Below are 23,407 nucleotides of genomic sequence, written 5' to 3'. Positions count from 1 at the left end.
ATCAACCTCCCACCCACAATCAAATTGAACCGTTGGATAACACCTAAATTAAAGCCACGAAATAAAGCATAGCAAAACATTAAACAACACTATCAACTTTTGCATAAATAAATAAGTGATGGTGCTCACCAAAAATCTAATCAAGTTGGTGGTGGTTCTAGTTGCCTAAAGCCCGTAAAAAATGGAACCACTCATGAATATGATTAACCGAAGTTTATATTTGACCATTAACAATGTATGTTTGTATGTTTACATGTGATTGGGACCATTATGAAAGGTGATTACATATAATGATTACATACAAATATAAATGACTTTTTCCTTTATATTTTAAGAGTAAAAATGTAATCTCATTTAAAATAAAAAGGATACAAATGTCGATATATATTATTTTTTCTTTGTTTTTTTATTGCACTTCGTTTTCCATTAATGCAGAGGAGTCTGACTCTTATCAAATATTTCGCGGTAATTTTGAGAAAAGGGTTAACATTGTCCCACTTAAAATTCAAAGTGGAATTAAGCTCAATGTTTCAAAATTCGCTCAAGTGCATGTCGGCCATATCAACTTTCTGAACCGTACACTTCCCTCTCACGTCAATATTGAGGTAATTCTCAATTTGTAATCTATTGTAAACAAGAACAAATATGTTATTATATATATGTGTAGTACTAGGAGTGTTGCTTATTCAACAAGATACCAAAGAGGGAGAGGAACCAAAATGCTTTCCCAATTGGTAAAGGAGCATCCTTATATTTCCTACCATGTTGTTCTCCTCATGCTATTTTTATTATGTCAAAAAGTGTTGAGACTTTGGTGCAAAAAGAACAAAGCAACTATGAGCATTCCGGGAAATCGAGGATTAGTGTTTGTAGGAGAGACATTGCAATTCATGGCTGCTATTAATAGCAGCAAAGGGGTCTATGATTTTGTTCGAGTTCGCCGCCTTCGGTATGTAAGACGTATATCCTCAATAATATTCATCTGAACTAGATGAGATTGTTTGATTATAAAAAATTGACATGAACTTGAGTGTGTTTTCAGATATGGAAATTACTTCAAGACAAAGTTGTTTGGGGAAACACATGTTTTTATTTCGAGGACAGAGTCAGCAAAAGTGATTCTAAACAACGAGGGAGGAAAATTCTCAAAGAAGTACATAAAATCAATAGCAGAACTAGTTGGATCCGATAGCTTGCTCTGTGCTGCTCAGCAACATCACAAACTCATTCGCTGTCGTCTCTTCAGTTTGTTCTCGACAGCTTCTTTGTCTTCCTTCGTTAAATTGTTTGATGCAATGGTTCTTGAAGCTATGAGTAGCTGGTCATGTGGATCCATTGTAGTTATACAAGATGAAACACTGAAGGTGCAATGCAATCAATATTCATTTATTACTATTATTTGTTTAGCAAGCAAAAACGATATATATATAACCGATAACTTAATTTGTGACTGTATTGATACTGGTTTGTAATGAAGCTGGCTTGTAAGGCAATGTGCAAGATGCTGATAAGCGTAGAGAGTAGCTATGAATTAATGGTGATGCAAAAGGAAGTTTCTAGTATATGTGATGCAATGCTTTCTTTTCCCTTGAGGTTACTAGGTACAAGATTTTACAAAGGCCTTAAGGTAAATGGTACTTTTATCGCTTTCACTATAAGTAGTTGATACAAATTCTGTTTCAGACAGCTAAAATGGTAATTTAAGCATTCGGGTGATAATGCTTTAATGCAGGCTAGAAAAAAGATTATGGACATGTTGGAGAAAGAGATCAGTGAAAGAAGAAGCGGAGTAGGAACTCGCCGTGTAGATTTCCTTCAACAGCTTTTAGAAAATGATGATAAATTGAAGGAGGATGAAGTCCCAAAGTTAACAGATACAGAGATCAAAGATAATATCTTAACTATGATGATTGCAGGGCAAGATACAGTAGCAAATGCAATGACATGGATGGTTAAATTTGTGGATGAGAATCAAGAGGTTCTTAATGAGCTTATGGTTGGTGAATTTTTATAGTGTTATTACTGTAGTTCATATTTTGTGTTTCAACATTGATCTTTGGACAAAATGCAACAAATTTCATTCAATTATGGGTCATGTGCAGAAAACTATTGTGCTTCAAAATCTATCTACAAAACTTCTGAAACTCACTAAACCATGCTTATTGAGTATTGACTCTTTATAAGAAATTTTCTATGCATTAAAAAAGGGTCAATAAACACTGATGTGTAATATTTGATTACCTTAAGGAATCGATTATGTTGGTGAGTTTGAAGTACAAGGGGTTTTATGCAAATGACCCATAGTAAGAGGGGTTTCTTGCATGCTACAATTGTTCTTTCAACACTTTTTTCTTGGTATTGAAGCTGCTATGTTATGTTGATTAAATAGAAGGAGCAAGTTCAGATTGACAAAAAGGGCACAAGAAGTGGATATCTAACACTAGAGGCTCTTAATGAGATGCAATATGCTTCTAAGGTGTGTATTATTTGTTGCACACTTGCATTTCTATGTAATGCACTAACACATTCATCAAATTAATTTAGTAGTGAGTACAAACCAATAACTTTGCTTATCTGTGATAACAAATTAATTGCTCAAAAGCAGGTTGTAAAAGAAGCTTTAAGGATGGCATCTGTAGTGCAATGGTTTCCTAGAGTAGCACTCCAAGACTGTGATATTGAAGGTTCCTGTATATATATTTATATTATATTTCAACATGTGTATGTACTAGGAATAAATTGAAGAGTGTAATACGTAGGTATACACAGTCAATGTATCATCCACCATTCATTTACATTACTTTTATTTAAAAGTCAATAATAATGAAAAATGAACGGTGGATGATACAGTAACAATATAACAATTTCTTATGATGTCAGCGTATACATCTTTTTCTCTAATTTGAATGGAAAACTTCATCCATATAATTGCTTAATGGTTTACTTGTATAGGATTTAAAATCAAGAAAGGGTGGAACATTAATATTGATGCTAGATCAATACACCTTGATCCTATTGTGCACAATGATCCTGATGTGTTCAATCCTTCAAGATTTTCTGTAAGTTTACCCCATAAACATTTTTGTAAATATTTTCATTCTTTTCCATGCAATATTATAATTGGAAATGAAAAACAAAAAGTAAATTGTGGGGTTTTAGACTTTCACTATGGGTTTCATTTTTATATCATAAAATTTCTAGCATTGCTAATGATATATCCGGTGTATCAAACTGGGGAGGATATCACGTGATACGACTGCAATATTGTGATTACGGTGATCACTATAATCGCATCACAACACAATTGTGGTGTGATACCGATTCACAGTAATGCGACGACAACATGCCGCAACGTAACCGTATCGAACCATATTTAGACCGTTCAGGCCGCATTAGACCGTATCAATGTCAAAAATATGTTTTTACTCACAAAATAATTCACACCGCAAAGGTCACAATTCGCTTTGCAAGGCCGGCAATGACCACAATTACAGTAACCGCGACCGCAATCGTGACCGCAATTTAAAACACTGGATATATCATATATCCGACTATGTGTTACAATGAAATCCAAATATTCACAAATCACATTAAATTCAAACAGGATGAGTCAAAACCATATAGCTTCCTAGCTTTTGGAATGGGAGCAAGGACATGCCTAGGGAAGAACATGGCTAAAGCAATGTTGTTGGTCTTTCTCCACCGTCTCATCACCACTTACAAGTGTGTACTTTCTATCATTGATCACATTAACTTAATTTTGGTTAAGAAGCTTATTTTGTGTATGGGTGAATATTCTAGAAGCTAAGGAAACCATTTAGTAAAATGCTAAAATAATGAAATGGTTGTGATGAATGTATTCAGGTGGAAGGTGATTGATTCGGATTCAAGTATTCAGAAATGGGCTCTTTTTACAAAACTTAAAAGTGGGTGTCCGGTACGTTTGACATCAATGAAGAAGGACACATGCAAAACTATATGATATGATAATACAATGCAAGCAATTCAGATGAGTAATGAATTTTGGAAGGGAATGAAGGGAAAAGAAAGTTTAGGAGTCATGAAATACACTTGTGAGTGACTTTGAAGTTTTTCCTTCCCCTCCAAAATCCAACTCCCAAACTAAGGGTTTGTGGTAATTAACAAGTGTCTAGCTCATTCACATGTCCTGTAATATTGCAATGACTTCTTATATGTATATGGTAAACTATTTGACATTTATAAAAGCATTTTTAACGAATTAAAGTAGTATACACCAATATTTTTAAGATAAAATTAACAGTGTCTCTATCTTCATCCTGGTTAAGGTATTATCTTTTATCTCTATCTGAGATTTTGAAGTTCAAGTGTTACGTAAAGAATTTACGTTTATAGACAATAGATTTTCAACATTATTACTCTAAGCTAATCAAGCTACATAATAATGATAATATAAAGAAAACTTCATACACTATAATTATAATCTTTATTCAGTCATTAGACTATACTTTTTTTCTAAATAGTTTAAATTCTGTGTCACCCACTTACATTTTAAGCAACAACCATTATCCATTAAGATTATAAATAAATGGTTCATTGTGAAATAACTTGCATTGATACATCAAACACAGAAAATGGACATACAAGGTCCTACATGGAACTTGCCTTTCCTGACGTAGAGAACAAAGTTTGAAATATTAACGCAGCAATTGCTTCCTTAACCAGGAAAGAGTCATAATTCTAAGTTTCTAACCCTTGAAAATGTCTGGTATTATTGGGAATGAAAATAATTCCCCTTCCATGAATTTGAACAAAACAAGAATATCCCTTGAAGCTATTTCAAGATTGGAATTGAAAACACTGCTTTAAAAGACCCTCATTTTTGAAGAGCTTTTTCGGCTTTATCAGGTAGGACATTATCAGGAAGGATAAGCTCTGGTGGGATTTCACGAACAACACCTAGCATAGAGTCATACTCCTCATCTTTACGCGAAAACTTCTTTCGCAACACCTTCTCAAACTCAATTTCATCATAAGACTTTGAATTTTCAGCTGCATGAACCTGTGCAAGGTTAGTATAATTTATGGCTGATTGGGAGATGAAAACTATCTCTTCATCAGTGAGCTTTCTCAAGAACTTCGCCGGATTTCCTGCCCAAACCTGCAAAATGTGTAAAAGCTCGTGCCTATAAAAAAAGGTTGTGATTATAATCATGGATTATTATAGCAAACATTCGAGAAGAGCAGCTTAACTAATACACTACAACTTAAATATCTAGCCCAAGCAAAAAATAAAAGCATGACAAAGGAATGGTTTTCACTTTTCATCCTATGAATATGATAAATATTCTATGAATGAAGACTATCATTTTGAACTAAAATCACATACACATATTAGGGCTTGGATACTCAAAATTAAGAGGTACACTTGAGAGAGTGAAACTCATTAACAATATCCATTAATAAGAAAATAAACTGTTAACCTTTTTATAAAATACAAGCAACTAAAGAGTAAATGATGGATATGTGTGAATCCACTTTAATTTTCTCGTCAGCTGTTACAATCTACAGATTCTAAAGTTTAATCTCTACAATCCACCTCACTTTTTAATGAGTCTAAATCTCAAATATAAAGGTTAACCTGAGTCCAGTCCTACAAAAGTACCTAACCTAGTCCAGTCTTACAAAAGTACCTAACCTGAGTCCATTCAAAGGTTTCTATGTAACATTTAAATAAATGTAGTCTGATATTCTGGATTAGAGAGTCTAGCCGAAAGAAGGTTTAGAACCAAAGTTATACCGCATAATAGAAATTAGGTTTATAGTTTTTATTGTACATGCCATGGTGATAGGGTAATAGTGCTGATACAAAAGAGTGCCAAACAGCAGGGTGAGTACCTCTGTTCTCCCAAAAAGTGTGTCACTTATTGTAATTGCTCAGAAAAACATGTAATTATTAAAATTTTAACTTAGATAAAAAAAATTGCCATTGGTAATACCAGAAAAATGTGACATTTTTTGGACAGCAGATGTGCTCCCGACACAATAAAAGGCATTAAAAAAGACTGACAAAAACAAACCCTTGAGAATGTTTTTAAGGCATATCCATATTATAAGATCTCCATTCCACAATAATTATTATAAATGACCCAAGTTACAATGGAAAATCTAAAATTTCATGAAAATTACAACAACCAACAACAAGAAGCAAAGCCCTCCAACTATTTGGGACCGTATGCGTGGATCAAACCAAGTCACTGTGTCCTCTAAGAAGCCAAACCATCCAAAAAGCCATTTAGGTCTAGATCTTTTTGTAATGGCTCTAATAAATGTTTTTCTTGCTCTTCCTCTCCATTTAATTATTGGGCTATCTGCAACATCTAATCAACCATTCTAACTGGACTTCTACGAGTCCTTTACTCACATGTCCAAATCATATTAGCTGTGACCCTACCATCTTTCCCTCAATAGGATTAGTAGTGCGTAGTAACCGGTGGAGTATGCTAACTCAATGACAATAATATTACTCCATGTGTCCCAAAAAGATGGTAAAAAATCGTAAAGAAATATTCAGATTAACATGAACATAATCCTAAATCTCATTAACTTGATAGGCCAAACAGCACAAACCCACAAACTTACCTCACCACTTGGAATCCTTGTATTCTGTCTCACAAGTGCTCCAGCAGCCACCATAGCATTTTTCTCAACAACAACACCATCAAGTAACGTTGCGCCCATACCAACAAACGCCTCATCATCAACAGTACAACCATGTATAACAGCACTATGACCTGATCAGTAAAACTTTTTATCATAAACTCCCGTTTAAGGATAGAACATAGCAGCATTGATGACAACAGTAAAATATGACTGACCTATAGTAACATTATTCCCAATAATAGTAGGCAACACCTTCCCACTTAAATTTGACTTCGCAACATGAACAAGGGAATTATCCTGTATGTTAGTTCCACTTCCAACACTGATGCTATTAACATCACCTATTCATAAAGTGAAATTCAGACACGATTTACATGTATATCATTATCAACAACACCGAGACTCGGCATTCACATGTAATTGATGAAGGGGAATTGCTTACCTCTCAAGACAGATCCATACCAAATTGATGAGCCTCTTCCAATGTGAACATCACCAATGACGGAAGCACTTGGCGCAACAAATACATCTTTATCAACAGAAGGAGCCTTATCAAATATGTTCATCAGAGTTCGATGCCGAGACACTAAACAAAACAACAACAAAATATTACTTCATACAATATTACATTACATGGAAGAATGGCAAAACAGTGAATATAACACATTAATCATTCCCTTGTATATATTACATGTTAAGCAATTCCAATTCTTAGAAACGAGTTCATCGGAAATGAAATTAGAATCAAATATAAGAACAATCTATGACAAATACGATCGAAGGAAAAACGACGGCGTTTACATAAACTAAAGGAAGAAAATGGGATCTAGATTCTAGAAAGACTAACACTGCTCTTGGAAGTAGTAATTGCCCTGAAGACGAGAACCAAGGCGATCAACGGCTTGGCCTGTCTCACGAATCCAAAATCCAACGGTGTATATCACTCTCCCTAGAGTTCCCATTTCTCTTCGATTCTTACTTTCTTCTCTCCTTCTCTATTCCACCTCACCCTCAAACAAACACACAATTCTACATCCCGCTTTAGATGGAGGGTAAAACGGGGTTTCTCGCCTAACACACCTTTCTAAATGGGCCCAATTGGGCTGGGATGGGCTGGGATGGGCTAGCCTCTTCGCTCAGTGAATCTTCTTCGTTTTGATTTAGCCCATTTCTAAAATACTTTTTGCTTATTTATTTGCTGACTGTGTATATGTTCTTTCCTCTAGTAAAATTATTTGTGGAATATTCTATCACCTATTTCAAAGCATGTTCATGTACCACAACACATTGGTTTAGTGGTGGTACAAGATATCAATGGATTCCTGTGAGCAATATTTGTTGAGAAATGCAGCCACGAACCCTGAAAGTGATTAATTTTTTACCCAAAAAGGTAAAAATATTTCTAGTAGTACAAAAAAACATGTTCCCTGGCCAAATCAGGCCAGCAAACTAGATGCAATAACTTGAGCACAATAGTTAGAATAGGATTTTTAAGTTGGAGAGAATTCAGTATATTTTACGTTTGTAAAAATTGTCATCGTGTCTGCGGTTAGTTAGAGCTCATGTAGAAGAAAAATGCTCATGATTACAAGGAGTTATGCACAAATAGTATTTACTACCAACTTCTTGTTGAAATATAATGATTATAATATAAAATTAGTGCAGCATAATAACCTGCTAGTTGGAAAGTAAACATCAACAAGAGTGGGTGGACTTATATAAAGTATTGTGAGATACATAATCCTAAAACCAGTCCCAATTGTATAAAGCCACGACAGATTCTGACTTTGGAATTGTTGGACCAGACTGTGATTGGGGAGGCTCTAACCAAGTGAGACACGAGTGAAGAGCCACAAGTAAGACACTACATCTTGAATCAAAACTTTAAGGCATTAATTTCATGGGTTTTTCCTTCTTATAAACTCTTTCACTCCTCCCCGCATATCTAATACACTTATAAACCAACCGGAATAAACTGCCAAGAAATATCAATGGTAGGAACAACCATCCAACAACCGAGAAACCTTTTCACTGGTTTAGTTGTTAAAATCTTCACTCTACCATATATATATATATAATTTTATAATCCAATCAAATTGAGTAGTAGGTCATATTTTTCTATATCTTGATTGCAATTATCGTTAAACATGGCCAGCTAAATCTCTTGATGCCAATCAAATTGTTCTAGTTTTGCCAAGAAATGAGTGAGAGAACTCTAGTTCCAATATTCTTAGTCTGGGCTCTTCTTACAATCATCACACCAACTCTTATTCTCTTATCAGAGAATTCAAAAGCCGACATCAATTTAAATGGTAAATATATTTAACAAACTGCTAACTATATAAGTGATTATGATTATGACTTGTAATTCTCTTGTTTCTGTTCTCTTGCAGGTAATTATATAAGTGAGGGAATGAAGGTGAGAAGAATGTTCGGGTACACACAGAATAATATCATAAGAACATTGCCACAGCCACTACCCAAATCAGTGATGGTTGAAGAGGAACTGGCCTCAACACCAGCACCAGAACCAACTCCATCATTGGAAACTAGTACAAGACCAAACTCACTTCATAATAATCATACTCTTATGACCAAGTTGAATAAACAAGTAGTTGATGAGAATACTCATTGACTTTGGATCTCTTACATTGATGCACGTAGGGCAAATCATAGATGGTGAATTATTACAATAATGTAATATTTTTCAAAGAAATTACTTTGCCACAAATATTTATTATTTAAGTACATGAATTTTTATATCCATCGTTTTTCATGAATTTGTAAATATGTCATCTGAATTGATAGAGATTGGTTGGTTTGGGTTGGTTAGCAATTATATTTCTTCTCACTAGTAAAAGTATAGAGCCCAGTGATCCTTATTGACGATGCTTCTTGCGTGACTCAATTTTGCCTCCAGCAAAGGATAAAAAAATGAGAGTATATTTTAAGAGAATAAAATATCTCATGATATAAAGAGATGAATTATTTTCTCTAATCATTAAAATACATTTGTTATATTAATACTTATGTGAATTGTCTGTAGGAGAATTAATAACTTTACATTTTTTGGCAAATCAAAGTGTGGACCTTGAGCATATCAAGTTTTGATTCCTATAATCCTTCCAGAGACTTGTGAGTGACAACAGATTTAAGCTAATGTACTTGAATCTCACTGTCCATGGATCTATTATCTAACATTGTCGTGTCCCTGTGAATTGAAAATGCAAATTGGTCTAAGACAAAAAAACAAAGCATCTCTGCAACTCTGTTCATGTGTTTTCATCCACAGGGCGTGTTTCCTATCTAATGTTCGAATCAGACTCATCTCCATTACCGGAGAGGATAATTAGGTTTTTAGTATATTTTTAAAGACAAAAATATAATAACAATTAAAATAATAAAATAAAAATGTCATTATTTTTTATTTTCTATATATTTTTCACTAACTCACCTTTACGGTAATGGAGAGGAGTTTGGCTCCTAATGCTCAGTCATGTTAGGTTATTTTATACAAACAACTTTTTTCATCTCTATTTTATTAAGGTTCCATCCCAAAACGTACACTATCATAATTCATATGTATTTTGTGAAAGTTTTATGTCTAAAAATCAATTTTTTTTGTTTTTCATATGTATCATCGCACTGAAAGCAATCATGTCTGAGTCGGGAACATTCATGGGTATGTGAGGCAAACTCTCCCATTTTCCATATAAAAAACCTCAAACCCGAAACCACTTGAAAACACTAGCAGAAGACTAATTGGCATAAAACCACTTTTTTCATTAAGATAATAAAACATTAACAAGTTTGCATACATAGTAAATAAGAAGCATAAAAGGAGGATCAGTTACAACATCAAACTCCAAAGCAACAACTCAAATTATTTATTTGTCCAATGACAAAGCAAGAGTGTGCACCCTTCTTTTTTAATAATTCTCAAACAAATTGCTGAAGATATTCCTCCACTGTGGTGTATTTGACATCTGGATACAACTCAGAAGCCTCAACCCCAAAAGATGGTTCAATCTCAAAGTTGGTATGGTCACCTTTCACAAACACTGAGTGGTTGATTGACAAAACCACATTGATTGGAATAGGTGACTCTACATGAAAAGAGAAGTAATATTCAGAATAATGTACTACCTAGCTAGATATAATAAATTTGCATAATTTTTATTTTGCATGAATTAAGGATATATGTAAAGACCTGCAATGTCCTTAAGAAGTTTCTCCTCTGAAACAAAAGTTTTTTCGAGGGTCTTGCCAATCTTTTTCTCCCACAAGGCAATAAGGTCATTGAATGAGTAAATGTTGTGAGGTGGCCTGAGGTAGAGAACCTTGTTCAATGTTCTTGGGTCATCCACAGCTCTAATAGTGTAGGTTCCAATGTCCTCTTCCTTGTTGAAAATTGCTACACATATTAAAGAGAAAAGAGCAAATTACAACACATGTACAATAAATAATATTGGATGCTACTGTTGCATATTAGACTCAGCAGGCAGATGGACCAGACAGAAGCCTCCAACCACCGGGGAGTTCCGTTGTTACATGGACATGGGAAGAGCGAAGAGTCACAAGTGAGACACCAGTTTCATGGGCTCTTCCTACTTATAAACTCTTTCACCTCTCCACGCATATCCATGACTTCACACTTGAATAAACCCAACAGTTTTTAAAAAAAATTATTTTTATCCATGTGTCAATATATGATTGGTTTCGGATAGGAAATGAGACATCATTGGAGACATATAATCTCCATCTGTAGGTAGATAGTGGACATAAATCACTTCTCACAAATGGTGTCTCATTTCATCTATCAGATCAATTTACTTTTTATTATTTTTTGTTTATAAAAAATTTCTTTTATTCACATGACTGTATTAGATGGGCTCAAAACAGAAAATGTGATACCCTTGGATTATGGTAATATTTGATCTATGTTTGTAGATGGTAAGAGTAACTTACCTTTGGGATTTCCATCGCCCAAGATAATGACTTTATCTTTGGGTGGAGGTGGAGCAAAGGCACCTGGCTGAGCTAATGTGGGGAGAAAATAACCAGCAAAACAGTTGCTAGAAACGTAAGTGTAAGGAATCCCTTCAGCTTCAATACTTCGCCGAATTTGAGCTTTAATACCAAAAGCACTTTTTGCTGGCTCCACAGCATGCACACGATCCACATCGTTTCCAAATTCTGATGGAAAAAATCTCTGCCAAACAAACAAAAACCTGTGTTTCAAATTTAAACAAACAAAAAAGTTGTTTTTAAAAACAAAGGTGAAGATAACAACAACCTTAACATTACCAGCCTCCTTAATAGCAGCAATTATTTTACCCTGATCAGCAAGTTGTAAATGACCCACCGTTGAAATCACCACATCCACTTCCTTTATCGCTTTCACTAACTTCTCATGATCGTATAAATCACCCTGTCACATTGCCATTCCACACCATATTTAATACATCTATGTCACGAATATTCTTATTTTAACGTTAAGAACAATTATTGTGGTTACTCTAATCGACCATCTATTCATGTAGGAATATAATAATAGAAGTAAAAGGATAAATAATATTAAGATATCTTACGGGCACCAAAGTAACACCCAAGGTCTTAAAATTATGGATGATTTTAGCCTTAGCCGGATCAGAAAGTGTGGATTCCCTGACCAAAACAAAAGTGGGGTGGCTAGCCTTTGCACTTGCTTCCACTATATATTTACCAATATACCCCGTTCCTCCTATTATCAAGATCTTACTCTTCTCTGCCATGGATGCTATTACTACTCTCAATTCTGTTTTGAAATAAGTAGATCACGTTTTCTCAGCCTCACACTTATTCATTGGCCCTATTTAACAACCGAGGTTACCCATTTACATTTACCATATTACCCTTGTTCTGCATTCTGTTTTTTCAAGGGTAAGCTTGGTTTATTTGGTTTATATAGTTTATTTAATAGGTAAAAATAACTGAATAACTACTTGACGATCAAAACATAGAGGGTGGTTGCAGTTTTTGAAAAGCATTCTAAAATTATAATTGTTTTAGTAATTTATATCCCATTTTTTCTTTAATTTAATCAATGTAATAGTTAGTGCCACATATGTTAGTCATTTGATAAATTTTAATAAGTTTCATAGCTAAGTTTTATTGATTAACCTTAATATAACTATTAAGACTTTTTACTATCGGTGTATTGTTATTTCAGTTCTCATGTGTTATTTATCATTTAAAATAACACTTCAGCTTATATTGACACTTAAGAGTGTAAATTATTCTAAATTTTTTAATGTCTTATGTGATTTTCAATTACATAATTGTGATAGTTTTTAGTTTGAATGATGTAATTTATGATTTATAGTTATATATTGATGTATATGGGATACATGTTTATATACATACTTTGATAATCTTGATGTAGCATATTTAAAGATTTGAGAAAATGAATAAGGGACATGTTAGATAGCTATCAATTTTTAATACAATCTCAATGAGCTTATTTAAAATGGATACACATCTGTTGTCTCATACTTTGTGTCACTCCATGTTTCATGAGTATATGATTTGTCAAAAAAATATATTTAAGTTAAAATTTAATCATTAAATATTTTTCTTATCAACCATTAGTCCATGATATATGAAGTGGCACAAAGTGTGATAAAACAATAGATGCGCTCGTATTTAAAATATAGAAACAGACTTCATAATTATAAACTAGTTTTTGTAAAGCAAAGCAAAGTGACGAAATTGTGATTGTAGTTGAGTGGGCCCAATAAGGTTAGTTTAGTGGTGCTTATTCCCTCTAATGATAATAATCTTAATTTCAAAGCAATGTAGAAGGAGTGGGTGAGTGTGAGTACGGACAGTGGTGTCTATTCCACCCACTTTCAAACGTGTGGGGTACCCTGCAACTTTGGGTTTCCTTTTGCATTTTCTAATAAATTAAAGTTGTGGATCAAATTGTTTAATTTGTTGGGAGGGTGCATTATTTTTGTCCAATTCAGATAATGATGTGAAACGTATGATAGTGAAGTGGTTATCATTTGGTGCGCTTTCTTTATTCACAATTTTACATTCTAGAACGTTGTTGGTAAGATAATGATTTGTTACATTCAAAGAATATTCAATGTATCTAGACAAGTGCAGAAGATACTAAGATTTCGAGCACTGTAATTAAGAGTGGAAACAAACAACAATCCTAGCATACCTACCACCGTTGGTTCAACCCAAACATGAAGAGAAGTATTATTTTTACATGTAGTTTAAGAATAAAACTGTTAATGTAAACATAAAGAGAAAAATATAATTGTTATTTCATTTTGTTTTTTAACTTATTTTACACAACATCAAACATATATAATATATTTACATAAACCATCACTCCAACTACATTCGTGTGTGTATATATTTGTATAGGTTTAGAAGAGAAGAGTCATATTAAACGTTAATTCCACCTCCAGTGTTAAAATTTGATGAACCCAAGTTGGCTACATGAAACTGCGATGCATACTTATTGGAAGCAGCTTCCATTATTGGAGGTTCATTCAAGAATGCCCAGCTACTCTTGGTCCACCTGTATTCATCCAAACACATGTAAAACAAAAATTCATGACCCAATGTAATTTTTTTCGATTTTGCCAAAAGCATCCTCGTATTTGAGGCAATTTTTGTCCGAGCTGAGAATATTCACAGATATGTGGAGTTAACTCTCTCAGGAGATATTTTTTCTAAACACATGTAAAACAAAAATTCATGACTCAATGTAATTGAGTTCATACAACAAACTAGTTTAAAGAGTCCAAATTCCAAACAATTAAACCTGATATAACTAGTTTTGCAATTATGATTATTTATATGATGATTTACCAGCCATTTTTCTTGATAAGTTGCTCCAAACTTGTATTAACATCCATATCTAAGGACTCTTTTATGCTGGCCAAAGGCACTGTAGTACTTGACTTATGAAACTTCTCAATCTCCTTATATTTGCTGACCTGTTCAGTGTCCATAAATATGCCAATTTATTAGTGCCTATTTTTTTTCTATACTCTTCTGTGTCAATATCTTAGTCTCAAACCTGAATATTCTCTGATAATTTGGAAACAGCTCTAAGGTGTTCTTCCTCTATTTCCTTCTTTGTTCTCCAGAAAGCATTTATTTCTTCTTTTGTCAGCGACCGGTTCCTTTCAACTCTTGCTGAAACAGTAAAAAAATGTTAACACAACTTAATCGTGTCGTATTGCATCAGACCGCATCAATATTAAAAATATAATTTTAGTTATAAAATAATTCACATTACAACTGTAACCGCGACTTCAATTTAAAACACTATACGTGTACCTGATTTAGGATCCAACGTAGAAGAGTCCCATCCTGCCATAAGAGAACCCATTATGTTGCTGTATTTTCTTTCTCTAAGTTAACCAACAAAGCCTTACTAAATGCAAAATTTATTTTGTATTCTTATCATAGATTTATGCGATGTATATATATATATAATGGGTTAGCTTCAGGAATTTTTTCGTTCTTATCCATTGGTAATTTTTTATTGTGGCAAATGGAATAGTGGGAGGATCAAATTTAAAAGGTGAGAGTAACATATACTCAAGTAGGATTAAATTATTAAATACTTGAGGCAGCACACAGAATTCAGAAAACACAGTGCGGCTACATCATCAAGATTGATTCTATCTTGTTTGTTAGGATAAGAATGAGTGTATTTTGAAAGAAGACAATACCAAGATAAATATAGAAAGTCCAATTTAATCAGAAATGCAATAATTTAAAAGTATAGAACAATATGAGAAAAGGATACACCTCTATCATTATTCACTTGTAGAAGAGGAAAGAAAGAAGTGGATGGAGAATGTAAGATGACAAAAGAAAATGGACCATCATGTTGGACGGGGAAAAACCTGTCCCGAAACTTGTTTCTCACTAATCATAATGAAGCAAAAATTTATAAAGTCGTGAATATTTAATTTTTTTAATTGATATAGCATAATATGATTGGTGATTTGGGATAGAGTTTGGGATAACAGATCTTTATCCTCATCATGCTTTCTTATTGTTCTATAAAAAAAAGTGTCTTAGATGAATAACCCATTTGGTGTTAATCAAAACTCTAATTTCGGCAAACAAGTACATGATAGTGAAGAAACTCATTACAGAGGTCTTCAACAAGTTGGATACTAATCTTTGAGTCCATGTTGATTATAAGTTTGTTGGTTGTCTCTCCCAATAAATATTATTATCAGGAATTGAACCTTTAATCAACGTTAAACTATTGAACAATGCCTATAATTCCGCCATCACAGAATTACATGAACCACTACTACAAGAGAATGCCTTCACAAAAGATCCATACTGTTTGTGCCATAACCTTCCACACGCAACACGCTTGTTAATGCCTTTTACAAAACCATCTACATTGAGTTTCATATAATCATTTTATTATTTGGTTCATATTATTTTTTCAGGAAAAACAATTGTTGCTGATCCAAAATGGTAATTTGAAGTAGAGGAAGGTGTTTCACAACTTAAGTCATTATCTAAGACTATTTTTGGATGGAAAAAAATATTTTTTGAAGTTGACTTTTTTACATTAAAATAATTATAATCAGATAATTTCGTAACTAAACCAAAAACACTCTTCCTAAACAAAGAAAACATTATGTACTTTCTAGTTTCTATATTTACCAGACATTCAATGTATCACTTTTATTAATGAATATTGCTTACAGCAATTATTTTCTAAAAAGAATATAGCAAAAGTAAAAGGGCATAGATTTTAGGAGCAACAGATAGAAGGGGGACAAGAAGGGTTTTGGGAATAGAACACCAATAATATAGATCATATCTTTTCAATATTATCTCATTCTCTGTCACAAATCAATCATAACATGTGAATAAAATATAAAATAATAAAAAATAACATTTTAATTGGCTTGCACATATTATATTATATTATATAGATTTTATAATCAAGTAAACATGAAATATCAAAATCCAAAGTTGTGTTTAATTTGTTACTCCACAAGGAACTTTACAACCATGTCTACTAGGCTTGTTAGTGTTATCAGGCTCAGAGTCACTCGATTCCAATAATAGTCCTCTAAGGCATCGTCTTCGAACCACCGGCTGTGGCCGGTAACTTGACTTATTTACTATTTGACCCTTGCCACTGTTCCCAGTATCCAAATACTTAATACTATGTTGTGGTTGAAGAATGAGACGAACACCAGGGTCTCTTCCACTTATTGAACCATGCAACAACATCGAATTATTCATACTCTGTATGTTACTGTTAACAAATGTTTTGTCTATTGAATCTTCACATGAATTTTCATCTTCATCTGTGGTTGTTTCTTCTGTTTGGTTGGTCTTATAAGCACGGTGTATAGGGATTGAACTTTCTTTCTTAGATGATGAACCTATGTGCATTATAGCTCCTTTGTTTTCACCAGCCAGAGTTACTACACTAGCTTGTGGATAAGGGTTTTCAGGGGATGAAACATTGTTGGTGACTGGGTCTACTGAACTCACTATTTTCATGTCTTTTTGTGTGGCAGACACCATCTTTCTCTCTATAGGGTACCCAAATGGTGGCTTTTGAATTGATGCTTTAGTATTAGTGTCTGATTTGGAACAAGAATTTGATATTTGTTTTGGATGTAACCATGGGATCCTAAAACGTAATGTCTGCTTTTTCTGCCACATTGTTACACAAAAGAGGATGAGTTTTACAAGGTTTGGATTTAATGCACTACTTGTCTATATATACAACACTAAGAATTTATACTTTGGAATTGGATGCATTTCACACTGTTTTAATGCCAACCATTCTTGTCTTGAAGCAGAGAACAGATTTGTTTAACCTCTCGTGGAAGAAATTCTAAGAATATTCTTCGCCTAACATTAAACAATAATACATAAGTGCATGGTGTTCAGAAAATGGATTCAAGAACACCATTCAAAAGGTTTAGCAAGCCCATTTGAAAGCAGTCATAAAGTTCCTTTCTTCATATTCTCCTTGAAGAAAAGAATTCAGAAACAAGATATAGTCATAAAGTAAACGACTTACACAAGCTATCCTTGTCTTGAGAGCAATATGAAATAGAGAAAAAGATGTATACACCCGACAGTGTAAGAATTTTTTACACTGTCACTCTATTATCTACCATTCATTTTCAATTATGTTTGACTTTTCACAAAAAGTAATCCAAATGAAGGGTGGATGATGCACTGATTGTGCATAATTTTTTATACTGTTATGGATTAAATCATTAGTCCTTCCATTTGTTCTCTATAACAATTGATTCTTATTTCTTATTGAATATGATATGGGATAAAACTGAAAAACCACCAATGCTTCAATTTCCTATGTAGACAAACATGCTTTCGAATTGCATGATCCAGCCATTAATATTCCAAGTGAAGATCACCAAAACTAGAAGGAACATACGCATATCCGATGAGAATATAACCCTTGTATTTACAAACGGATTGTCCTTGATAAATAATAAATTGTCCAATAAGGATAACTTCATTTTTTCGGGGTGATTAGGGCTACCTTTTCTCGAAAAAGTAACAATGTAGTGATATAAATATCAATCATACTTCATACTCGAATCACTATAATTATATCACACAACAAATTTCTGGAATGATACTAGCGTGTATATCTTTGGTGTATTTATAATAATAATTACATAATATTATTAACAAAAGCATAGGAACGAAACTGTCAAATTCGTGTGTGGTCAAATCATAACTTATAAACATACGATGTATCAATTTAAGGGATTATATGAATAAGCCCAACAATTATTTATACGAATTCTACTTAACATAGATGTTCACTAGAAGGACGCGAGATAAAGGTACATAAGATAACAAGGTTCACATTACCAAGCGGCAAAGACAAAGAAGCACCGCAATTTAATCAGTTTTTGTCATACCAAAGACGACTTCATAACTCGAAGTAGGACTCCTACAACTATAGCTATTGGTAATAACAAAACAAAATTAAGGACTGGCCTTAATAATCTTGCACTGGCTTTATTGAACATAAGGCAATCGTACATGCATCCTCAAATGCTCCCAATGTTCAAGCTTCAGTACTAAGATCTACCATTGAGTAGGCTTCATGGTGTGGCTTTGCAAGTTGCAACTTCAAGATGAAATTTCTCTATTCATGAGCAATCATTGTCCCCAAGCACAGGCGGCCCTATAACATATGACGGGAAAGATGAGAGACATGCATGATAACTACATTATTAGAAAGTCAATATAATCTCTCAAATAATATACAATATCGGAAGAATAAGGAAGGAAGGGAAAGATTCGTTTTATGCCTTGAAAATCACAAGCCTTTCCTTCACTGGAACCAAACATAGTAAAAAGTCATGAAAGATGCATAAAAATTGTAAGGAAATACTTATTTTGGCACCAACAAAGAACAAACAAGTAAACTAGACAATAGTGGATACATCACTAAGACACCATAAAGCATAATCCAAAACAAACGAACAGAACATAGCATATGATAAGTATATTCCGAATAATATACTAATAAGACTATATAGGAGAGATATCAATGGAACAAAGGAAACAATGGCATTATGCCTTTATTAGTCATGATACTGTTAGGACGACGACTCCAAAGAGTAATGTTACTTGAACACTCAGAATACAACAGCTAAACTAGACATATGTCAGGATCCATTTGCTAAGTATGGGGACTTGAGTCTCATATAAGAAGTACGGGATTCCAGTGTGAGGTTTATACGTTGGACTGCAACCACAATGGCTAGCTTGTGGTATAGCTCTCACAATGAGGGGGTTATATGGCCTTGGGCTATCCAACCAAAACGGCTACCTTTTGCAGAGTGGTTCTCCCCAAGGTTCATATGAAAGTTTGTTACTAACTGGAAAATACGAAATAATATTCAACCAGAAATTTGGAGCTAAGCTCCCTACAATCCAAAATGTGTAACCAGAAAGGGTGCAGAAAATAGTAACTAGTAACAAAGAAACAGAAAAAACAATAAAACATTGAGGAACTGTCACTATCTACAACCCCCTTGGCCAATTCTCAAATAACCCAGCATCTTCTCTGCCCCCACCTATATACCATTTTCTCTCATTATTTCTACTTCCCTTGCCTCCACTCATCGCATCCCAACTGTTCAGAAGAATCGACATTATTGCATTCAGAAGAATTGTTGTTAACTAGGTTACAACAAGATATAGGACTATGCAAAGAATTACCAGCAATAACAACAGAATCATCATGAAGCTGCATAGTTTTAACTACATCTTTACAAGAGAAATTTGTACAATGTAAAGAACTAGAATTGAACATAGTGCTTTAGGAGTAATTTGGCTAGGAAGTAAATCATTTACATGCATATCAGTAGCAAGAGAAGCAACACAAATACTAGGAAAAAGAGGAGCACTATTTGCAGTTTTAGCAGATGGATATGCACAGAGGTGCATAAGAGGAAATTGATAAAACTTATAGAGCATCAGCACCAGTAATCCTTCTAACATAAGCTCATTGGTGCCCTGCGTTTTCACACAACATTAAGTAGGGCAGAATTCAAGATAGACATTGTGATCCCGAGCAAATTTACTAACACTAAATAATTTTTTGGTTATTGTAGGGACACGTAAAATCTGTTTCATTTGTAACTGCCACAATCCGATTTGATATTCTTAATGAGAAGAATAAAAAGGAATGAGTTTATATATGAAGACCTACAAAGGTAGTGAAACTACAATAGTCACAGTTGGCATAAGCTTAGCTTGCATAACTAAGACTAGCCCTTGATACTATTTGGCTTACATTCAAACAGGTATATGAAGACCTTACCTCAACAAGGTAAAGAAAGGATAAAGCATGATGCCTCCACAATATGAGAGTGTGTATCTTGATGAGAAAATTATTTAACAGGAAGCATATGTAGAGGGGGAAGTTTTCCCCAATAAATTCAAAGAAACAAGCCTGGTCAAAATCTTAAATGCACTACTGAGTACTTGCTAGACTACAATTGCTTGTTTCAGGAGCAGGTCACTTTTTCAAGTCATGCTCCTATATTTCCTACGCAGTGCTGGTACTAACTAAAAGGAAAACTAACAGCTTGAAAGCTCCCAAGCAATTCTGAAATATGGGATCAATAGCTTAGGTTGCCACTAGAAACAATGTATACAATAATGAGGGGGTAAATCTACTGATGCATCTTCATAAACAATCCATTTCAATTTAACTTGAAATAAAAGCATAGAAACAACACAAAGTGATAATGAAATTCACATTCCAAATGTTATGCGAACAAATGCAGCTAGCTTCATATGTCTACTATCTACGATAGGATCACCTGAACCATATAAACTTAAGCAGAACCTAAAAATGAATCATACTATGAAATATGAGTTATATTCTTACCCGAGATTAAACATGCTATTTATGGGATCCAAAAGCTGTGGCTGTTGAGAATGTTGTTGCTGCTCCTGCTGGTGCTGCTGTAAGGCGGCGCCAGTGGCAACAGCAACAGCACTTGAAGGAGTTCCCTTAGCTTCAATAAATCTCCACATATACCACGACGCAACAGAGCGATAAGGCCTCCATTTCTCACACAACTGATCCATCTGCGAAGGTCGAGGCAAGTCTTGCAGATTATAAAGCAGCTGAACCCCTTTTCTAACACCGAGATCATTAATTGGAAGAACATCAGGTCTATGCAGAGAGAATATCATAAACATATGAACAGACCAAGATCCAATCCCATTAACCATAGTAAGCATAGTAAAAAGCGATTTATCATCCATATTCACAATGGCAGAATCAGACAGTATCCCATTCTGGTATTTCCTAGCCAAATCATGAAGATAACTGGCCTTTCGCCCCGAAACCCCGATTTGCCGAAGCTGTTGAGGGGTCAGGGCGAGAACGGTTTCAGGAACAACACCAGGTTCGCCACCACATAAAGAAATAAAGCGCGTGTAGATTGACGTGCCAGCTTTATAAGCAAGCTGTTGGTATAAAATGCTGCGAGTTAAAGCAAGGAATGGAGTATTGAACGTATCGAAGGTTGGGGATTGGTGAATATCGATCAAAGGAGCGAGTAACGGATCTGCGTTACGAAGGTAACGCAACGCGATCTCAACCTCACCTTCGAATGAGAGTGACCTAGCTACAATTCTTGGAACCACTAGCGCTCGCTGTTGTTGCTGATTAATATTTCTGTTAGTGCCGCGTTTGGCGGTGGCGGTGGCGGTGGCGGTGGCGGAGTTAGGTTTTGCGGTTTCGATTTGGGATTGAGAGGTGGCAGTGTCAGGGGAGAGTTTCCGAATCTTTCTAGGGCGGAGAGGGATTTTGGATGGTGGAGGAGCATTGTTTAGTTGAGAGTCCGGTGGTGTGGGGTGAGGATTAGCAATAGTAACGGCGGAGACGGTGGTTAACGCGACGGCGGGAATGGGTGAAGGTTGATGAGGTTGAATATGGGTTGGGATTAGGGATTGTGGTTGACCTTGTGTTTGGTCAGCCATATGTGAAGAGAGAATAAATTCAGATTTTATTAACAAAGAGAGAAATGAGAATATAGAACAAAACTCGTTCTTTAACCACCTTCAGTGTGCAGTTTGCGGCTTTTCGTCACACTCAAAAAATCCATTATCAATTCCTCATCGCCATGCGTGTTGCACGTGAACTTTCTACTCTCTGGGCTCGGGCTGGTTTTTACCCAACTTTGTTGCAATCATAAATCACCATTATTTCTCAGATTGTTCCAAACCCCTCCTTGGATTGTTGTGCACCTTGAGTAAACATTTTTAATGAGGGCCAGAAATAAGCATAATCTAATTGAATTTGTATTTAGTTTGGTTTGCTTTAATAAAAGCTATTTTTTAGCTTAAATTCACTAGATTTTAGTTCTTCAATTGTTCCATTTCACTAGTCTACTTAAATTGACTTAGTTCCTCATGAATTAAAATATTATTTAGTTCATTCCATGATCTTAATTAATTCAATTTGTCATCTTGATTTATGATTATTTTTTATAATATATACACATTTAAAGATTCTATACTATATGTACAATTCAATTAACTCATGAATCTAATAGATTAGTTGTACTAAGCTCAAACTCGACTAGTTTATTTAACGAGATCAATTGATAGTTCAAGTTCAACTAGTTCAATTTATAAATCAAGTTTGTTAAATTAAATAGTGAGTCAAATTTCAAACGAATATCGACCTAATTTGGCTTGTTGCATCAACATTAGTCCACAAAAGTATTTTGAAATATATAAAGATATTGATTTTATAAGTTTTCTGATACACTTGTTTAAAAGAAGGAAAAGATCTTTATGACATCTTGAATAAAAACCTAAATTATAAAATACCAAACTCTGTTATTTCTTTAACCATCATAATTTTGTCTGTTATTATGAAAAGATAAAAAAATGATAGTGTATGAATCTAGAATACAAGGCGACATTTATAAAGGATTGGGGGTAATGAATAATTAAGTTTTTAATTTATGACGTTGTTATTAATATTTTTAAGCAAATTTATAATTCATTGGGCAATATGAAAAGTAAAAAATGTTGGATTTGAATTCATTTAAGATTAAAATGGATGTGAAAAAACTAAATAAAGTCAAACTAGATGGGTCTTATTACTAGTTTACCATCTAAATTCCCATTTCTTTGGTAGATGAAAATTGTTGTTTTCCTAAAGAATCTTAGAAATCAAGAA

At 34.1% G+C, this 23,407-nt stretch overlaps 7 protein-coding genes across 9 annotated transcripts; 2 read left to right on the top strand and 5 right to left on the bottom strand.

Moving 5' to 3' along the window:
- LOC109327951 (abscisic acid 8'-hydroxylase 4) lies at positions 450 to 4,060 on the top strand. 2 transcript variants are annotated; one of them, XM_019561137.1, is made up of 9 exons: positions 450 to 949; positions 1,043 to 1,364; positions 1,478 to 1,627; positions 1,733 to 1,996; positions 2,390 to 2,476; positions 2,603 to 2,684; positions 2,953 to 3,059; positions 3,605 to 3,723; positions 3,865 to 4,060. In XM_019561137.1, exons 1-9 carry the CDS (start codon positions 660 to 662, stop codon positions 3,980 to 3,982), a joined length of 1,539 nt encoding a protein of 512 aa, XP_019416682.1. In that variant the 5' UTR covers positions 450 to 659; the 3' UTR covers positions 3,983 to 4,060. The 2 variants fall into 2 exon arrangements, with proteins under 2 accessions (XP_019416682.1, XP_019416683.1); XM_019561138.1 differs by having other exon boundaries at positions 452 to 949; positions 2,606 to 2,684; positions 3,865 to 4,053.
- On the bottom strand, positions 4,572 to 7,678 carry LOC109327955 (gamma carbonic anhydrase 1, mitochondrial-like). Its single transcript, XM_019561143.1, has 5 exons — positions 7,490 to 7,678; positions 7,085 to 7,228; positions 6,858 to 6,983; positions 6,622 to 6,773; positions 4,572 to 5,140 (listed from the first exon to the last, which is right to left on the bottom strand). Exons 1-5 carry the CDS (start codon positions 7,602 to 7,604, stop codon positions 4,856 to 4,858), a joined length of 822 nt encoding a protein of 273 aa, XP_019416688.1. The 5' UTR covers positions 7,605 to 7,678; the 3' UTR covers positions 4,572 to 4,855.
- Positions 8,756 to 9,363, top strand: LOC109327959. The gene is made up of 2 exons (XM_019561146.1): positions 8,756 to 8,954; positions 9,036 to 9,363. Exons 1-2 carry the CDS (start codon positions 8,843 to 8,845, stop codon positions 9,275 to 9,277), a joined length of 354 nt encoding a protein of 117 aa, XP_019416691.1. The 5' UTR covers positions 8,756 to 8,842; the 3' UTR covers positions 9,278 to 9,363.
- On the bottom strand, positions 10,405 to 12,483 carry LOC109327954 (isoflavone reductase-like protein). The gene is made up of 5 exons (XM_019561142.1): positions 12,234 to 12,483; positions 11,939 to 12,073; positions 11,611 to 11,854; positions 10,853 to 11,056; positions 10,405 to 10,748 (listed from the first exon to the last, which is right to left on the bottom strand). Exons 1-5 carry the CDS (start codon positions 12,414 to 12,416, stop codon positions 10,582 to 10,584), a joined length of 933 nt encoding a protein of 310 aa, XP_019416687.1. The 5' UTR covers positions 12,417 to 12,483; the 3' UTR covers positions 10,405 to 10,581.
- LOC109327958 lies at positions 14,057 to 15,124 on the bottom strand. The gene is made up of 4 exons (XM_019561145.1): positions 14,986 to 15,124; positions 14,723 to 14,841; positions 14,512 to 14,639; positions 14,057 to 14,218 (listed from the first exon to the last, which is right to left on the bottom strand). Exons 1-4 carry the CDS (start codon positions 15,035 to 15,037, stop codon positions 14,083 to 14,085), a joined length of 435 nt encoding a protein of 144 aa, XP_019416690.1. The 5' UTR covers positions 15,038 to 15,124; the 3' UTR covers positions 14,057 to 14,082.
- On the bottom strand, positions 16,596 to 17,766 carry LOC109327956. Its single transcript, XM_019561144.1, has one exon. It carries the CDS (start codon positions 17,362 to 17,364, stop codon positions 16,666 to 16,668), a length of 699 nt encoding a protein of 232 aa, XP_019416689.1. The 5' UTR covers positions 17,365 to 17,766; the 3' UTR covers positions 16,596 to 16,665.
- Positions 18,338 to 22,299, bottom strand: LOC109327952 (putative DNA-3-methyladenine glycosylase YfjP). 2 transcript variants are annotated; one of them, XM_019561139.1, is made up of 3 exons: positions 21,095 to 22,299; positions 19,715 to 19,831; positions 18,338 to 18,874 (listed from the first exon to the last, which is right to left on the bottom strand). In XM_019561139.1, exons 1-2 carry the CDS (start codon positions 22,195 to 22,197, stop codon positions 19,720 to 19,722), a joined length of 1,215 nt encoding a protein of 404 aa, XP_019416684.1. In that variant the 5' UTR covers positions 22,198 to 22,299; the 3' UTR covers positions 18,338 to 18,874; positions 19,715 to 19,719. The 2 variants fall into 2 exon arrangements, with proteins under 2 accessions (XP_019416684.1, XP_019416685.1); XM_019561140.1 differs by lacking the exon at positions 19,715 to 19,831 and having other exon boundaries at positions 21,095 to 22,295.

The sequence above is a fragment of the Lupinus angustifolius genome, chromosome LG15 (genome assembly GCF_001865875.1).
Source record: "Lupinus angustifolius cultivar Tanjil chromosome LG15, LupAngTanjil_v1.0, whole genome shotgun sequence".
Classification (NCBI taxonomy): domain Eukaryota; kingdom Viridiplantae; phylum Streptophyta; class Magnoliopsida; order Fabales; family Fabaceae; genus Lupinus; species Lupinus angustifolius.
The sequence above is the reverse complement of the archived record's forward strand: the minus strand, read 5'-3'. Positions and strand labels throughout refer to the sequence as shown.

Excerpts from the sequence above, each read along its gene's own strand:
- LOC109327955 (XM_019561143.1), bottom strand. The coding sequence starts at position 7,604 with ATGGGAACTCTAGGGAGAGTGATATACACCGTTGGATTTTGGATTCGT. Across the intron at positions 6,984-7,084 it reads GTATGGATCTGTCTTGAGAG|GTGATGTTAATAGCATCAGT; the intron begins GTAAGCAATTCC and ends CTTTATGAATAG. Across the intron at positions 6,774-6,857 it reads TGGGAATAATGTTACTATAG|GTCATAGTGCTGTTATACAT; the intron begins GTCAGTCATATT and ends TTTACTGATCAG.
- LOC109327952 (XM_019561139.1), bottom strand. The coding sequence starts at position 22,197 with ATGGCTGACCAAACACAAGGTCAACCACAATCCCTAATCCCAACCCAT. Across the intron at positions 19,832-21,094 it reads AATAGCATGTTTAATCTCGG|TTGGGATGCGATGAGTGGAG; the intron begins GTAAGAATATAA and ends TCTTCTGAACAG.
- LOC109327951 (XM_019561137.1), top strand. The coding sequence starts at position 660 with ATGTGTAGTACTAGGAGTGTTGCTTATTCAACAAGATACCAAAGAGGG. Across the intron at positions 1,997-2,389 it reads AGGTTCTTAATGAGCTTATG|AAGGAGCAAGTTCAGATTGA; the intron begins GTTGGTGAATTT and ends TTGATTAAATAG. Across the intron at positions 3,724-3,864 it reads CGTCTCATCACCACTTACAA|GTGGAAGGTGATTGATTCGG; the intron begins GTGTGTACTTTC and ends GAATGTATTCAG.
- LOC109327954 (XM_019561142.1), bottom strand. The coding sequence starts at position 12,416 with ATGGCAGAGAAGAGTAAGATCTTGATAATAGGAGGAACGGGGTATATT. Across the intron at positions 12,074-12,233 it reads TGGGTGTTACTTTGGTGCCC|GGTGATTTATACGATCATGA; the intron begins GTAAGATATCTT and ends GCAATGTGACAG. Across the intron at positions 10,749-10,852 it reads ACTTCTTAAGGACATTGCAG|AGTCACCTATTCCAATCAAT; the intron begins GTCTTTACATAT and ends CTTTTCATGTAG.
- LOC109327956 (XM_019561144.1), bottom strand. The coding sequence starts at position 17,364 with ATGTGGCAGAAAAAGCAGACATTACGTTTTAGGATCCCATGGTTACAT.
- LOC109327958 (XM_019561145.1), bottom strand. The coding sequence starts at position 15,037 with ATGGGTTCTCTTATGGCAGGATGGGACTCTTCTACGTTGGATCCTAAA. Across the intron at positions 14,842-14,985 it reads TACGTTGGATCCTAAATCAG|CAAGAGTTGAAAGGAACCGG; the intron begins GTACACGTATAG and ends TTACTGTTTCAG. Across the intron at positions 14,640-14,722 it reads AATTATCAGAGAATATTCAG|GTCAGCAAATATAAGGAGAT; the intron begins GTTTGAGACTAA and ends GACACTGAACAG.
- LOC109327959 (XM_019561146.1), top strand. The coding sequence starts at position 8,843 with ATGAGTGAGAGAACTCTAGTTCCAATATTCTTAGTCTGGGCTCTTCTT. Across the intron at positions 8,955-9,035 it reads AGCCGACATCAATTTAAATG|GTAATTATATAAGTGAGGGA; the intron begins GTAAATATATTT and ends GTTCTCTTGCAG.